Consider the following 17,016-nt stretch of genomic DNA (forward strand, 5'->3'; position numbering starts at 1 on the left):
TGAAATTGCATAGGCCCACCAAACTTAAAGGACCAAGTAAGCCAGCTAGACCTGCTTATTTCTCTTCAGAAGCACCGACACTGGGAACAGCTACATCTCTTTACTCCAGGCCGCAGAAGAGTAACTTGTCTGGCCAGTCAGGGTGCCCCATCCCCTGATGCTGCAGCAGAGCCTTAGACAAACATGAGGGCACATAAGGTGACTTCCTGCTGCCCTCAGTGAAGTCTATATTGGCTCTAGCATATGTCCAGTCTGGGCCTAAATTTGAGGATGGTGCTCCTGCACAAGCATAAACGTTCTGAAAGGATGAACACACACCTATAATCCTAGCACTAAGGAAACTGGGGTGCTACAGGTCATGTATGATTTCTAGGTAGCCTGGACTATGTAAGAGAAATCCTGCCTCAAAATAAAACATGCAATACAAAAGGACCTGTGGCGCCAAACCTCCTTAGGTCCCCAGCCACGTACCAAACAGCCAAGCACACAAAAGGTTTAATAGGATTTTTTATTAACATATAATATATTTAATAAAAAATAATATCCACTCTGACTCTCTCTTCCATTGCAAGGGGAAGAGAAATAGGGAGGGGCTGGTAATGCCCACCCTTTTCTGGACAAGCCCTCTCTCCAAGATTCCCCTCTACACCTTGCTTTCCAACAGGCTCTGACCTCCAGACAGACGATTTTCAAAGTTACAAGTGCTTTTGGGCCCTCCCTTGAACTCCCCGAGCCCACCAGATGTACAACATTCAGGGGCCACCTGGCCAAGCCCCTTCCCTTTCCTCAGTTTTAGGATCCTTCATTCATATTAGAAAAAGGATCTGGGGGCAGAGAGTAGTCTCTATTGGCCAGGGGGAAGGGATGAAAAGACAGTGACGGGACAGGGCCATGAAGAAGGACGGCAGTAAGGTCCCCTCACTGTAGCCGATCACTACGGAATGAGTCTTCCACAGCAGGGTCAGGCAGCAGAGCACAAGGGTCACTCAGCATGGTTAGTCCTTCCAGGCCCAGTGGCTCCATGCGCAACTCATCTTCCAGCCCCAGTCCCAGCTCCAACCCAGATGCTGACACCTCAAAGCCAGGTACTCCAGCCAGGGCTGCTGCAATCTCCTTAGAGAAACCTGGGGAAGAGTCTCCTGTGTGTAGAAGAGGTGGGTAAGGATCCCAGGCCATACACCGCCAAAACCCTCGGTCTCCTATTGCACCACTGAAGCTGCCAATTCCTCCTGCCAATCTCCACCAGCACCCACATTCCCTTACCTGTGAGTATGATATTAGGTCCTGAGCCATGGCGGGAACAGTGGGTCAAGTTCTGGTGGTTGAGGACATGAGGGTCCTGGGGGCCACTCACTGATCCCTCACTCCCTAAAAATCCAGGACCTTCAGAAAAGGCAGGGGGATCCAGCACCAGGCTGGTAGATGGGCTCTCCATGTTGAATTGCTCCAGCTAGGGACACAGACAGACCTTAAGGAAGTGGGCTTCAGAACAGGGTGTCTGTCTGTCCTGCCTAGCTCTGCTGATATGTCCTCTTGGCCTAGCAAGCTCCATCCACCCCAGGAAGAGAGGCAAAGACAGAGGGAGGTGATAGCAAGCAGAGCAACAGAAGCGAGCACGGGGCCCGAAGTAAGTGTGGGCACCGTACCTGCTGGGCCAGAGCATGTGCATGCCAGGAAGAGAACGGGTCAAGGCAGGAGTCATCAAAGAGCAAGCTGAGCAGAAACAGAGGGGCAGGAGTAGGGGTCAAACACAGGAAGACAGGAGCCCCAAGCTGGCAGTGCTATGTTACCTGGGGGAAAAAGAAGTCCCAACCATATCCCCCAATTCAGTGTACCAGTGACCCCTCAGGCCCCTGACCCACCCTCAGCCCCTTCCCCCCATTTCAGAGCTATGAGTTCCCATACTCACATTCCCCAGGCTGAAGTCATTTATTGGGCGGTGGTAAGGCTGTTGCCCATGTCCACTGGACCCAGGTGGGTACAGTGTCCCATAATGTGGCTGCCTGCCTGGAGGCTGTCCACCTGAGGGCTGTACTAAGCAGGCCTGAGAGGGCAACTGCTGTAGAGACTTTGGGGTGGGTGGATGGCTGGGTATAACTAGACTTGGGGGGCTATATGGGTATGGGGGCAATCGCTGGTCAGTAGGCAGTTTACTGGTATCCAAGGGGACGCCCTGAAAAGGGAGAAAATTTATTCTTTAGTGTGATCCCCAAAAGAACACTTTGGGTTCCCCACCTTGTAAGCTGCACCTGTGCTCAATACAAACATAACAATGCTCCAGCCAGATGTGCTGGGGCAACACCTCTAACCTCAGCACTCAGGAGGCAAGAACACTGCCTCTGCTTGGCTAACAGTGGGAGCTATCTCCCTGCTCTCCTCAAAAACCAACAACATCCTATGTTTCCATGCACATCTGGGGGGTTGGTGGAAATTACACAAAATGTCTATCCAATGGTAGGTGCTCAGTGAGGCTAACAGAAGGTTAACTCTTAAATCCATTCCGTAAGTGATTTTTCCTAAACCCTGGTACCTGACGATCAGTAACTGGTTACTTGTGAGAGCTCACAAGAGACTGTTAATGCCACAGTGTGGATGATCACTGCTCTGCTGAAGCCCTGAAGGGGCTTCACAGGCCAGAGGGAAGGAGAGGAAGAAGTGGAGGAGATGCTGAGGGCAAACTGCCCTCCCTGGCAAGTCATCCCTACAGGAGAGGGCACAGACGGAACGAGAACATACATCCAGGAAACAGCAGTGGAGTTGGGCAGAGGACGGCAGAGAGGAGGAAAGGAGAAAGATGACGGAAAAATAGGAAGATTTGAAAGAGGCAAGTCTGAGAAGAAAAAGGAAAAGAAAGCTGGCATGGTAGCTCATGCCTGTAATCCAAGCTTAGGAGGCAGAAGCAGCAAGGACCAGATGTTCCAGGTGGACTATACACAGAAAGCTCAAGGCCAGATGAACTACATGAGACACCATCTCCACCATTTGTGCAAATGTTGGGAAATTACTTTCAGTTCAGGCACCAGGTTTTTCATTTATACAGTGTGAAAGGCTGGGGCTCTGTGGTCTGAGACTCTTGGGCTCTATGAGTTTTAGTAAAGAAGGGAAATAGGAGACAGAACAGAAGTGATAGGGGATGAGGTGACCTGGCAAAGGAAGGATAAGAACAAAGGAAGGCCAATGGGTTAGCCACACTGGTGCCTGTGCTAGGCAAGATGCTAACTACTTAGTGTACGTTCCTGTATCCGATGCTCACAAAGCCATCCTTGCTGTCTGCATGAGACTGAGGAGGCTCAGAGACGTTCACTAACTTATAAAGGAAGACAAGCATCAAGAGGCAGAACTATGATGTGAACCAAAGGGTCAAAGGCAGAGTTTGTTCTCTTCAGCAAGGAGGGGAGATAGATAGAGATGGGTTGGGACAGGACAGAGGATTGGAAGGGGATGGATGAGACAGGACAGGCACAGGAAGAAGAAGAAGGGAGACATATGTAGGGAAGGTGGCCACGCATACCTGAGTGATGGAAGACAAGGTGGGTGACATTGTTGGCGAAAACTGTTTGGGCAGCTGCTGTTGGGACCTTCTGGCGTCGGCTGGGCCCGCAGGCAAGCTCAGGGGGCTGAGGGGCACACGACGGTGGCGGGGAGAGGCCCCAGGAGTAGAAGCTGGGTAAGGGGGGGCACTCAGGACAGGAGATGAAGTGGACGAAGAGGAAGAGGAGGAGGAAAGGGCTGGGGCACTAAGTGACGGGTGGCCCAGGGAGGTGGTGGGCAGTGCATGGTGGGCCAAGGAGGAGGCAGGCAGTGATGGGTGACTATGGGAGCCCTGGAGCTGGGGCTGAGGACTGCTTAGGGAAGCCTGGAGGTTGGGATTGCTTAGGGAGGACTGCAGGGATGGGTGGCTAAGAGGTGAGTGAAGTCCTGCAGACACAGACAAAAAACCAGAGATGCCAATATTACTGATGGGAACTCAGCTCCTTTCCGACCAGAATGGGTAGCAGTGACCATACTATAGCAACACGAGGTACTCCCTACTCTGTCCCTGACCTTGATCAGCACTACCCATTTGGGGGTTACTGTCTGTCTTTTTTTCTAGGAAAAGTCACACCTACCCATTCTTGCTTGGTGAGAATTACAATGAGGGTTATGAGGTGTGGAGTCGGTGGGCAGTCACAGGATCCCAGATCAAGTTTCTGTCCCCTTCACCCTTCTAGCCATGTCACATGTCACAGTCTAGCCTGGTCACATGACCAGGACAAGGTAACCACTCACCTGGTACATCATAGCTGGGGCCCAAGCCCAGACCTCCACTGATGCCCAAATGGGTCATAGTGTGAGTCAAATTGGTGGTACTGTTGCCCCCACTCAGGCTGGGATAGACTGTCTCCTCAGGGTCCAGGGGCGTGGGCAGTGGAGGGGGGAAGTGTAGGTTGGTGAGGTCAGGTAGGGAGCCCCCTGTGTTCATGGCAGGTGGGAGGACAGGCACATTAGCAGGCTGGTCAGGAGATGGAAAGATGCTAGGGACAGAAGAAGAAAGACAGGCAAAGAGAAAGTGGTCAGAGAAGAGCAGAAATCAGTCTTTCTTATCTCTTTCCTTCCTTCCCTCCATCTCACATCAGCTATATAGTGCTACTTACTTGATTCCAGGGACTTCACAGGATCGAGGTCGAGAGGAAGATGAGGACAGCTGAGAAGAGAAGGAAGAGGGTTAGAAATGAGGACAGATCTCAGTGAGGACCCTGGAAGGGCTGTCCCAGGGAAAGAGGAGAGCAGAGGGATAGTGGAAGACACCCAGTGGCCCTTACCTACCTTCTTAGCATCCCAAGGTTTCAGCAAATGCTTGTCATCTACCAAGTTCTCCTCAATAGCAGGGACTTGAAAGAGAAAGACTGGTGATGGGAAAGCTGGAGAAGGATCCAGTAAGGCAGGACAAGAAGCAAAGGCAGCCAAGAGGGAATACTGTTCCCTGACCCACTCTGCCCAAGACATTTGGCACTCATTTACAACTGGTCAAGAACACACACATACCTTTAGCATCCATCTCGCCATCCAGAAAACCTGCATGGGGTGCGACAGGGGCGGCTGCAGTGCCTATTTATTTGTCTGTTTTACTAGAAAACCCCACAGTTACTCCCTGGGACCACCTACCTCCTCGCCGGCTGGGCAGGACACTGGGAGGTGTGGGGCCTGGATAAGTGTCTTGGGGGTTAGGGTTCATCACACTTGTGTGAAGAGCAGAGTCGGAGCTTGTCCTGTTGGAGGAGCAGAAATGAGTAGAGTAATAGTCTTCCAGGCACCAAACACTGCCCAGCAGTGGGGTATTCAACTGGTCCACACTGGGGGGTAGAGTAGATAGAATAGGGCCCCAGAAAGTACAAGGAAGAGATGTGGACTAAAGAAATCAAGGACCGTCACCTGTTAAGTGCAGATGGCAGTCTAAACAACTGCCCCTTCTCAGCTGGGAGGTTGCCCCAGGGCATCATCCTAGGATAGAAATGTTATCAGGAGGAAGAAGGCGCTGGCAATGGACGAGAAAGGCGTGGGGGTAGGAAAATGTACAGCAGCCAGGGTGGATACACAAAGGCCTTGGTACCCAGTATCCTGCCTCTTTCTGGCTCTTCTGATGCCCTTGATCCATGAGCCTCCCACCCCTGCTCAATCTAAGAACTGGATACAGAAACTCCTCTTTGCCAACACAAGCTGAGTGGAAACACTGAAGCCTAGCAAGCTTCCTGGACACAAATACTGGAGCTGAGATGGGAAAAGGAGGGGCTCAAACACCTGACAGGGTTACAGCATTACACCTGGCATCCACTACTATGAAAAAGAAGCCATTTTCACCTGCCACCCTGCCACTCTCCCCTCCCCCCACTTATACACACCCCAGCTTGGCTACAATTCCATTGGTTCTGCTTGCTGAATTAAGAGGCTTGGCCACTCGTGTCAACATGGCCAAGTCTGGACTCTGACCACCTACCCAGCTGCCCCACCCTCCCAGCTTGGCCTTTACAGGAGGAGGTACTTTTGATACCTTAGCCCAGTACCTAGCCCACCTCAGCCGCTCTGGAACATGTCAGAGACTGAAGGGGAGAAATTCTACCTGCTCTCGACTCACCTTCGCCAGCCAGACTCAGGGGGAGGAGATAAGTAGGCAGGGCTATAGGGAGAACTGTCAATGTAAATAGCTGTAGTTAAGGAAAACAGTAGAGAGAACAAATGAGAATAAGGGAGACAGCATGTAGTAATACAAGTCAGTTACACTGCTGTAATCCCAATATAGTGAGATGCTGTGACACACACACACACACACACACACACACACACACACACACACACACAGAAGGAAAGAAGAAAGAAGAGAAACCAGGGTTATATTTCAGTGAAAGCCACCTAATTTGTTAAGTCCTAGGGCCACAAAAATAAGCAAATAGCAAAACGGAATAAAAAAGGCATGGTGGTCTACACCTGTGATCCCGTGTGTGCCAAGGAGATCACCAAAAGTTTGAACCCTACCTGATTGATCTGCCAAGCTTCAGAAAATCCCAGACTGCAGAATGAAACCATCTCAAAACAAAACCAAAACCAAACAAACAAAAAAAAAACCAGGCCTGGCACACCCCTTTGATCTTAGCACTTAGGAAGCAGAGGCAGGAGGTTATCCACCTGACCTACATAGGCCAGCCTGGTCTATATAACAAGCTCCAGGACTACATAGAGAGACGCTCAGAGGGTTAAATAAATAAGGAAGGGAGGAAGGGAGGGAGGGAAGGAGGGAGGGAGGGAGGAAGGAAGGAAAAGAATCAGGCCCAGCTTAGTAGAGTCAGAACAATCTAAGCAAATGCCTGAGAAGGGTTAGGGGGACGAATATGGTAGAGTCTCTAGGAATGAAGATTCACAACAGAATGAGAGAAGGACCTGAATCTCCTTCCCAGGTAACAGGGAGTCCTACTGCTTTACAATCGAGGGAGCAGAAGTAAGGCCGGCCATGACCAGCACTGAGGAGAACAGAGCCACGGAAACACCAGCTGTCCATCACGAGAGTCTGTGCTGCATAAAAGAACTGGAGAAAAATGAACTGAGCATATAAAGGAGAAAGCTCCTTCCCTCCGTGAGCCTCTAAAGAGCCCCTTCCTATCATTCCTCTGCCCTTAAGTCACTCTTGAAGGATATGTGGCGGGGGTATCGGCGGAGTGGGGACACCATTCTGCGGGGATCTCGTTGTACCCGTTCCACCAATCCATGGTGCCGAGTGCTCCGAGATGAATCCAAAGGTGAGTGAAGGGGGCTCTGCCAAAAGGACAGGTGAATCAGCAGGGGAAGTAGCCTGAGAGCCTACACTCCCTGGCTGGTGTCCACTCACCTGGAACTCAGCCAGGCCACAGCCAATCTGGTTAACATTGGGCAGAGAACCACCATAATGGGAACTCCTTGTATAAGCCAGTCGCAGCTTTTGGGCCTGTAACTGAGATAAAAAAGACAAACGGGGACGTCAAGAAAGGTTTTAAGTTCCCTTTGGCCATCTCTGCCACCAGAGTACACTACTGCTTCCTAAGATATGTCAGTACAAAGGCAGTGATGGGGAAAAGCAAGACCTGGTACAAACAACCCACCCAGCCCTTCTGCAGTTTCCTAACCAATGAGCTCCATTGCCTCAAAACTGCCTGAAAAACCATGCTGGGCAAGGCCTGTCTCTGTCTCTGGCATCCCCGCTGCGGCAAGTCACTGATGGTGGCCTATTAGGCTCTTCCTGCCTTCCTTTCCAGATGTGTTCAATATTAATTAGAAGATGAGAAGACTGGAGTCGATGACAAAGATTCACTATTGCTAGTTTCTTTCCCTCACACTCTGAAGACCATACGTTTCTGGCATCTGCTTCTTTTCCAGCTTTAGAATAAGGCTGCACAGAGTCTGCACATCCCAAAAACGCAAAAAGTGATGATGATGGTTCTGCTAAAAGAGAGGTAAGCAAACCAAGTATTCTTCTACTGGAGGTTAAGATGACTGAACTGGTAGAGGAGGGAGAGGGCACAGTAGCCTATTCCAACTTGGGCAGAGCCATCTCCCGCCAGTTCGTAGAGATGTCTGCTAAGGAAGTGAGACAAAATAACCCTCAGTGGGGCCGTAGTTTTAGTCTCTCTATATCACACGTACCTCCGTATGAGAGATTAAGGCTCAGACTCTGCCCACAGCCAAATGTATAAGCTGGGATAAGGGCATGGAAAGGAGGAGAGTAATCAAGGAAGGGGAAACTCTGAGCTCCGAATCAGACTGTAGCACAGAACTGATCAGAACTGTCTTCCACTCCAGGTCAGCTCAGTGATGCCAGTGGGTGATGCTGATCTCTGTGCTTAATGGATAGACCCTCCAAGTCCTCACTGGTATCTCCCACCACGGCTGTCTCTGCCTCTAGCAGACCCTCCCAGTCAGTCAGGCAGCAAAGTAAGCCTTTCACTCCAAACCCAAGATCCTGTATCTCTCTAGACTCTGGCCATGTATGTTTGAGGTATTTTTCCATGCAGCAGAGAAGTTAATCAACAAAAGAAAAGTAGGTAGAAAAGTGCTACCGAAGCACCACAAAGATAGAAGCCCCAACCTTTCGTTCCTCACTTGCACACACTAGCCCTGTTCCAGAGTTCAGAGCCTCAAGCTCTCCAGTGGAGATAAAACTCTCTCCCATCTTCCTGACTCTACCCCCACCATAATCAAAAGCTCTTTAAGGGAGCAGTCAATAGTTCATAATCCTCATGGTGGTTAAGAGTAGGTTATACAAACACACATGTGCGCACACGTGCACACACACAGACAAACACACACACACACAGAGCAGATTTGCCTCTCCATTTATCTATCTTGAACTCTCACAAACTAGAGCATGTGGACTCTAGAAAAATCAAAGGGGAAACACACATAGGACTCAAAGAGTAGAGGGAGACACACATAAATACAGTCAGTCAGCCATATATAGAACCAAAGAGCTTTGAAATATGGTATTTATGCTCCATCATCTCCAATTAGATTCATTCCAGCTCTTTATCATGAAAGATACTGCAATATCCCTCACCTGCTGTTTGAAAAATAATTGTGTCTCTGTACTGGGGCTACTTATCTGCAAACTCTTTTGAGTGTTCACCCCAATTCCCTCACAACCTGCCCTGGGAAGCAAGAAATCAAGGCACGGGTCGGGGGTGTGCTTCCAAAACAACTTGTCAGAAGCTTGAAAATTGTTTGTGGAACTTCTTGGAATGAATATTTCCCACACATAGAGCACTCTAGAAAGCATTCCAGACACTGACCCACTGGTAGCACCACCTCCCTAGAAAGTTCAGCACATCCTCAGTCAAAGGATAGGTGATCTAACAAAATTCGGCGATTGATTCAAAGCTCTATCTTTCCTCCCGGGCGCCCAGAGCCATACACCAAGAACCATACTGTGAGCAATGGTCTTCACCTTGACTCAAGTCAGGAAACCACACGAAATATTTGAAAAAGGAAGCAAAGGGACGGGACACAGGAGGGGACTTCCTGTCCCAATATACCCAGCACAGTCCGATCAAACCACTCAAGGGGCCCTTTCACCTGGGAACCTAGTGTCCTATAAGAGCACAGGCACTAGTTTGGTGATCACAAACTCAGAAAGGGTCAGATTAGGGACAAGCAAACTATGCTTCCAACACATAATCCAAGACTGAGGATGCTTCAGTGGAGTACTTGAAAGGACTCGGACTGGGATAGAGACAAGGGCCATTCCCCGGATGATGGACTTCGGCAGCCCATCTCCTCTCGAGACCACTGCTTCATATGTAAATAACTCAAACCCAGTCTTTCCTATTCCCCCAACATCTCCGGTGTATTCACCCGGCAAAACTCATCTAACTGACCCTGGGCCCTCACCCTAAGCCACCCAGAAGGCGCGCCCGCTGTCCCAGCAGTGTTCCGCCTCCAGCCCTGAGGCTCCCGCCCCCGCCCCGCCTCTCCGCGACCGCTCCTCAGTGATCAAGCTCCCAAGCATGACCCCTTACCCGAGTGGAGCCGATGTCCATCATCACCTCCTCAAAGGCCGCCGTCTCCTCGGCCTGACGCTGCTTCTGCAGCGCGATCTTCTCACTAAACTTGCGTGGATTGGACGCCGAGGCTGTGGCGGAACCCGGCCCGTTCGCCCCTGACGTCGCCATCTTATCCCCGCGTCCCTCCCCGCCACCTTTCCAGATCCAGCCACGGCCTCCGCCGCGGGCCCGGCCCGGCTCCTTCAGCCTTAGTAGCCGCCGCCGCCGCCTCCGCGAGCCCGGCGGCTCGGCCCCAGCCTAGTCCTGACTCGGACGCACCGCCTGCTGGGACTTGTAGTTTGTTTACGGACTTCCTCTCCGCCGTCAGCCACGCAGCGAAGGCAGGAAGCGGACTCTACTTCCCAGCAATCCCGTGACACTCCCCCCCCCACGGAGGCCGGCACGCACACCACCCCTCACCTACTCCCGGCGCGCAGCAAGCTGGGAAAGGTAGTTCTATAACAGTCCCGAGCCTACGAACGGGAAGGGGAGAGGGACTCGCCAAAGAAGACAAAACGAGGAGGAGGAGGGAAGGGGTGGAGACAGAAAGGGAAGAAGAGACAAAAGAGAAATTTAGTCATCCTCAGGAAAGGTGAGAAGTGGAGCGAGTGAACACAAGGATCTTCAACTGTATGCATTTGAGATTCATAACCACTCCGACTGCCGCGCGCGCGCGCGCGCGCGCGCACACACACACACACACACACACACACACACAGAGACAAGACAGACAGGCAGGCAGGCAGACACACAGAGACAAGACAGGCAGGCAGGCAGGCAGACATACAGACACACACACACACACACACACACACACACACACACACACACACACACTCAATCAGATACCAAAGAAGTGTATAGAAACATCTTTATTTGGGTAATATGTCCCAAAACAGGTCAGTTAGTAAAATAGATTCTACAGAGTACAGCCCTATGCACAGCCCTCCCTCCCCAAAAATAATCCTGGGGGTGGGGGGAATCTGTCTCCCCACCCCGGGCTCCTCAGATATAAAGTTTTGGCAGGTTATTGTTATTTTCTAGGTTTGGCCCACCATGTCCACTTTCTGTAGTGGCTGGTATCAGTACCTACTTTTCTCACTCCAGACCAGTTCAGCAAACATTTCTGCCCCACCCCAAATTGTGGGGCCTAAATAAAGAGCAAATAGGTCTCCTCCACTGACCCAGCACCTCATCACTGTGCTTTCAGAAAAGGGGCAGGTGAGCAACCCATGGTGCTGCACACCTTTAATCCCAGTGCTCAGGAGGCAGAGGCAGTCAGAGCTCTGAGTTTGAGGCCAGGACAACCAGAGCTATACAGAGAAACCCTGTGGGGGGAGGGAGGGAGAGAAAGCAAACAAAAACCCTAAAGGGTGAGTGGGTGGATGGGTATTTGGCACTTTAAAAACAGACTAGTGAGCTAGGCAGTGGTGGCCCAGCACCCCTTTAATCCCAGCATTAGGGAGGCAGAGGCAGATGGATCTCTGTAAACTGAAGCCCAGGCTGGTCTACAGAGTGAGTTCCAGGACAGCCAAGGCTACACAGAGAAACCCAAGGACAGGAGGGGCCAGATAAATTACGAAAACTGGCAAAGAGACCATTTGGCACTAGTCCCTTGGTGGAAGACAAGAGAGAAATAGAAGATTAGGAGACAAGACAGTAGGAGGAACCACTTCAGTCAGCAGAGTGGTGAAATGGGCTAGAACCAATAGGATACTGGCTTTGACTTATAGCCTCTGCATCTTTATCCCAAAGCAGCTGAATACCTAACTCAGTTCTTCTGTCAGCTTGTCTCTTAGACGTAGAGCCTGACCTCTGATTGTAGCGGTCTGCCTCATTCTAATGCCCACTGATCATGTCCATAGTAATTTGGCTATCACTTATTCTTTGGGTCTGGGGCTTGCCTCTTCTCTGCTCACTTCCATCTCATTATTCATAGTCCAAATGTCCCATCCCTACCTCTCAGAGAACTCTTTGGTCCTCACTACTTCCTTTCTCCATTCCTTTCTATTTCCCACAAATTGAGAAGGGCGGGGAGGACAGGGGCACCTGATAGTCAACCTCCCTTGCCTTTTCTCTCGAAGCACCTTAGACTTGGACAAAGAGCAGGCCGGTGAGCAGGGCAAAGCCTGCGAGGAGCAGAATGACCTTGAGGATCCTCTGCTCAGACGTGGCCAACTCCTGGGGTAGGATTTCCAGGAAGGTGATATAAAGGAAGGTGCCAGCTGCCATGCCCTCCAGAACAGACTGGGCCAGCTGGTGCAGAGGCCCAGCTGACTCTGCCAGAGCTGCACCCAACCCGATGCCCAGAGGTGTCATACAGGAGAAGAGGATCCCACAGCCAGCCACCACCTGCGCTCGTAGGTGGCTCTGTAGCAGCCGCAGGGACAGACTGACTGCCAGGATACCCTTGTGGAGCAGCAAAGCTAGGCACAGCTCCATTGCTCGAGCCCTGTCTCTCTGCAACCCTACAGCCAGGCCCTCAAATACAGAGTGCAAGGCTAAGGAGAAGACCAGTACACAGGCACGCAGGGCTGAGGGAGCTGCTGGGGTTCCGCTGGCCTGGGGGATCCCTGGTCCATCATGCCAATGTTGAGGCCCACCATTCACTGTTCCCAGTAGAGCTCTCGTCTCTTCCGGATGTGGTGGACTGGACTGCTCCTTGTAAGCCAGTGTGATCTGCTCCATCACCAACACCAGGAAGAAACCCATGGCCAGGATGAACTCTTGCAAGGGGAACTGAAGCTGTGAACAGAGGTGGCAACAAGAGTTCAGGCAACAAGACAAGGGGAAGAAACCAGATGCAAAGGCTGGCAGAGGCCCGGTTCTATACATTTGAAGTCCCACATGGACAGGATCCCTGAAGTCTGGTGGTGGCACAACCACAGAACAACACCTAATGGAATAGATATGGTATCACAAAGTGTTACATACAGACCAACGTTGGCACTAATAACATTTTGGGATAAATACCTCTGTCATTGCTGTCACACGTATTGTAAGTAAGCAGCATCTCTGGCTTCTACCAATCAGATGTCAGTCGAGAACACAATGTCACCACTACCAACACTAAGCTGTGACCCCCAAGAACGCCTCCCCACATTACCCAGTCAGTGCTTCCTCAGGGTCAGAACTTCCCCCGGCTGAGTCACGGATGTACATGTGCACAGTGTTAAATGTAAGCATACAAAGATCACCTCTGGGCCCGCCTTCCCAAATGTTCACATACAAAGCTACATGTCCCAGGGACATTCACAGTCATATGGAGACATAGGCCGCTCAGTCACAGGTACACAAGAGGTTAGTACCCATCACTACTTCCTCAGTCACGGGAGAAAAAAAGATGACTTTGCTGAGCAACTGTCTCAGGTTTTCCTATACTGAGCTTTTTGCAGTGTTTCTGTCTAGGAGGCAGGCAGGGGGTTGAGACAGTCTCACTGTGAAGCCCAGACTGGCCAAGAAAAATACTACATAGTCCAAGCTGGCCTCAGCAACTCATGATCATCCTGCCTCAGCCTCGCAAGTCTGAGATGCACCACTTCCAGCTTTGTAACAGACTCCCTTGCCTTGGACCCCATAGCCCACTTTGAGAACATCTGGCCCCTGGGAATTGCTTCCTACCCTCCCAGATCTGCAGCCATCTGTCTCCAGAACACTGCTGAACACCTGTAACCCATGAAATTGAAGAGGGAGAACCAAGAGCTTGAGAGACGTCTACATTACATAGCTAGACTCTACTGGAAAAAGGGCCTCATCCATGTTCATGTAAGTGACCCTAGCTAAACTCATGGAGTCTCTCTCTCACACGTGCGCACACATACACACACACACACACACACTCACTCACTCACACACTCAAAAGAGCTCAGAAGAGGATGATCGGTGGGAGGGGAACAAGAAGTCATAATAAGAGTGAATATAGTTAAGATAATTTATGTGTGTATGAAAATGTAATAATAGGGCTGGAGAGATGGCTCAGTGGCTAAGAGCATTGACTGCTCTTCCAGAGGTCCTGAGTTCAAATCCCAGCAACCACATTGGTGGCTCACAACCATCTATAATGAGGTCTAATGCCGTCTTCTGGTGTGTCTGAAGACAAATAAATCTTTAAAAAAAAAAAAAAAAAAATGTAATAATAAAGCCCATTACTATGTATAATATGTGAAAATAAAAAAAGTTAGGGGGGGGGTTGGGGATTTAGCCCAGTGGGAGAGCGCTTGCCTAGCAAACGCAAGGTCCTGGGTTCGGTCCCCAGCTCAAAAAAAAAAAAAAAAAAAAAGTTGGTGAGTTTAGATGCTAATATTTGTGGCTCTTAAGATTGATATAAAAATCCCAGTTGTCTGTTTCAGACCTCATTTTGGGGTTGGGGATTTAGCTCAGTGGTAGAGCGCTTGCCTAGGAAGCATAAGGCCCTGGGTTCGGTCCCAAGATCCGAAAAAAAGAAAAGAAAAAAAAAAAAAAGAGTCCACTATGTGGGGCTGGAGAGATGGCTCAGCGGTTAAGAGCATTGTCTGCTCTTCCAGAGGTCCTGAGTTCAATTCCCAGCAACCACGTGGTGGCTCACAACCGTCTGTAATGGGATCTGATGCCTCTTCTGGTGTGTCTGAATACAGCTACAGTGTACTCACATACATGAAATAAATAAATAAATCTTTTTAAAAAAAAAAAAAGTTAGGAAAAAAGGGAATGCTGGTGAGGTAGCACAAACCTGTAATTCAGCATCTGGGAGGCAGAGGCAAGAAGATCACTGCAAATTTGAGGCTAGTCTACAAAACAAGTGCCAGGCCTACACAGTTGAGAACCTGTCTGAAAAAAAAAGGACAAAAGAACAGAATGAGGAGGAGGGAAGGAGAGAGAGAAGGAAGGAGGAGCAAACGGATAAATGTATGAAACGTGACTCTTGGAACATTGTTAACTTCCTGGGAACTGCAACCCCAGAGGAGTTCACACACCTGATGAGGCTCCCTCTCTCTCAAGGAGGACAGAGAGGTCGCACAGCGTCAGTATCAGGGAGAGAATGCACAGAAAGAATATCCTGTGGTGAGACCCATACCTCACAGCCTCACACCCTAAGGCCTTCCACAGCCATGAGGCGAACCCTGAAGAGATCTCTGTAACCACATTTTTCTTTTTTCCTTTTGATTTTTCGAGACAGGGTTTCTAGAGCTTTCTGGCTTCCAACTCACCGACCGCCATTCCACAATCTACTCTTGGTCACATGTTGAGGTCAGTGCTCACCCTTACCGTCACATGAAGAGCCTCCAAGGCCTCATCTATGGCAGCCAGGTAGTCAGGCAGCAAGTCCAGAAGACAGGTAGCCAGGAAGACTCCTCCTGCGAAGCAGCTCACTAGGCTTAAAGCTTTCTGGCCTGAAGCTAAGCAAGAGTCAAGTACAAAAGGGGTTACAACCAAATGAAACCCTTCAAAGTCCCTCTACCCCAACAGAAGCAGTGGCCACTCCTGCCTTCCCCTCCCCCTTGGTCTCCTCTCCCAGCCTCCAGGGCGGTAGAGACTCACCAGAGGCTTCATGGTTAGCGCCTGACCTTCGAAGCACACAGACAGGTACCAGGCTGCAGATGAGTGTCAGCAGCAACAGCAGCACCAGGGCCCCCAGCTTCACCTCCAGCCCCACTGGCACCGAGGGCTCCGATGCGATCGCTTCTGGGCGCCACACCAGGAGCTCTGGCTCCCCCCAGGGCCCCATGGTGGTTGGGATAACTCAGTGACTCTTCGACCTATATAGAGAAGACTAGCATGGGTGGGAATGGTCACACAGGAAAGAAGGGGTCAAGGAAAAGGGAAGGCTGGTCAGCAGAATGTACTTCCCTCAGCCCAGCCACTTTCTGGCCTTTCCCAGCTGAAGTGACTCATCCGCTCCAACACCAGGAGTGCATTTCCTCCTTCCAATTTATCTCTCCCTAAGTTCAGCGAGCCATCAAGGAGGAAACTGAGGCACGACAAGGCCAATATAAATATCACATTACTCTTTCACCTGGGGCACGCAGAAAATTAGGGACAGACTCCAGATAGGACCTGGAGCTGGGGCTGGGGTTCCCTAAGAAAGGCAAACCACTCTTCTCCCAGTCCACCAAGTGTATGTTGCAAAGGGAGGTTAGAGGGGAAGAGAAGTCTGGGATGGCTTCACCAATGATCTGAAACGGGGCGAACTTCGGTGCTGGATGACTCTCTTAACTACCCACTCCCCAGGGCCATTTCCCGGAAATAACAGGTAGTCTCGGCATATAGCCAAAGAAGAGAGGCTTGAGACGAACTAAGACCGCACTGAGGGCGGCGTCTGGAAGTCTGGGAGACGAGGTCGGAGGCCGCCAGCGTCGCAGGAAGCAGAGGAATGTTAAAACGGAGACCCCAGCTCCAAGCCTGGGAGGCCTCAGAAGCTGCCTTCGACTCTATGCCCAGCGAGGCCTCACTCACCTCCGGAGGGTCTCACTCCATCGCTGTGGCTCGGTTCCGGCCTCGCGTCGGGAATTCCCACCCCCTCCCCACCCCTCTCCCCTCCCCCCGCCGCCTCCGCGTACCCGCACGCGACTGCCAATGACTGCGCTCAGTGGGAGGAGCCTAACCTAGAGTGACGCGCGTTAGGAGCAATTAGAATCTGAAAACAGGAGAAGGCTGGGCTGGCGGCGAGCTGAGACGAAGCCAAAACCGGGAGGGGACTAGCGGGAAGACCGAGGGCGGTGGGGCCCCCGCGCTACCATGGACAAGCTGTCCGCCGGGGCCGGCCAGTCAGAAAGACTTTGATAGAAGTGGGAGCTAGGAACTCGGCGAGCAAGGCCGTTTCCCTATCCTTACTCCCAAGTATTTCTTCCCACATCTCTCAGGATATCTGTCCGGCCTTGGCCGCCAATTCTTACAGCTCAGGCTCTTTTAGTGCCTAACTGGGCCAAAGGGTAATCATTCCCTTTTTGGGACAAATTTCCTTGCCTGGCTTGTCTAGCCAGCTCCCACAAAAGAATGA

At 51.0% G+C, this 17,016-nt stretch overlaps 2 protein-coding genes across 8 annotated transcripts; both read right to left on the reverse strand.

The window, feature by feature from the left end:
* Window positions 1-489: 489 nt before the first annotated feature.
* Crtc2 (CREB regulated transcription coactivator 2) lies at window positions 490-10,286 on the reverse strand. Of its 6 annotated transcripts, XR_004387347.1 has the most exons (15): window positions 10,017-10,286; window positions 7,358-7,459; window positions 7,168-7,284; window positions 6,113-6,174; window positions 5,413-5,481; window positions 5,146-5,249; window positions 5,026-5,055; window positions 4,807-4,901; window positions 4,635-4,684; window positions 4,270-4,514; window positions 3,512-3,918; window positions 1,910-2,173; window positions 1,647-1,713; window positions 1,264-1,450; window positions 490-1,139 (listed from the first exon to the last, which is right to left on the reverse strand). XR_004387347.1 is itself a non-coding variant. In XM_032897865.1 (14 exons), the coding sequence occupies exons 1-14, from the start codon at window positions 10,167-10,169 to the stop codon at window positions 919-921; spliced, it is 2,106 nt and encodes a 701-aa protein (XP_032753756.1). In that variant the 5' UTR covers window positions 10,170-10,285; the 3' UTR covers window positions 490-918. The 6 variants fall into 6 exon arrangements, 4 of the variants coding, with proteins under 4 accessions (XP_032753756.1, XP_032753757.1, XP_032753758.1 ...); XM_032897865.1 differs by lacking the exon at window positions 1,647-1,713 and having other exon boundaries at window positions 10,017-10,285; XM_032897866.1 differs by lacking the exon at window positions 1,647-1,713 and having other exon boundaries at window positions 4,807-4,871; window positions 10,017-10,284.
* A 608-nt stretch (window positions 10,287-10,894) lies between these two features.
* Slc39a1 (solute carrier family 39 member 1) lies at window positions 10,895-16,579 on the reverse strand. Of its 2 annotated transcripts, none has more exons than XM_032897874.1 (4): window positions 16,473-16,579; window positions 15,558-15,775; window positions 15,285-15,415; window positions 10,895-12,785 (listed from the first exon to the last, which is right to left on the reverse strand). In XM_032897874.1, exons 2-4 carry the CDS (start codon window positions 15,742-15,744, stop codon window positions 12,129-12,131), a joined length of 975 nt encoding a protein of 324 aa, XP_032753765.1. In that variant the 5' UTR covers window positions 15,745-15,775; window positions 16,473-16,579; the 3' UTR covers window positions 10,895-12,128. The 2 variants fall into 2 exon arrangements, with proteins under 2 accessions (XP_032753765.1, XP_032753766.1); XM_032897875.1 differs by having other exon boundaries at window positions 15,558-15,789; window positions 16,473-16,567.
* Window positions 16,580-17,016: the final 437 nt, after the last annotated feature.

This window comes from Rattus rattus, chromosome 3 (genome assembly GCF_011064425.1).
Source record: "Rattus rattus isolate New Zealand chromosome 3, Rrattus_CSIRO_v1, whole genome shotgun sequence".
NCBI classification, from domain to species: Eukaryota; Metazoa; Chordata; class Mammalia; order Rodentia; family Muridae; genus Rattus; species Rattus rattus.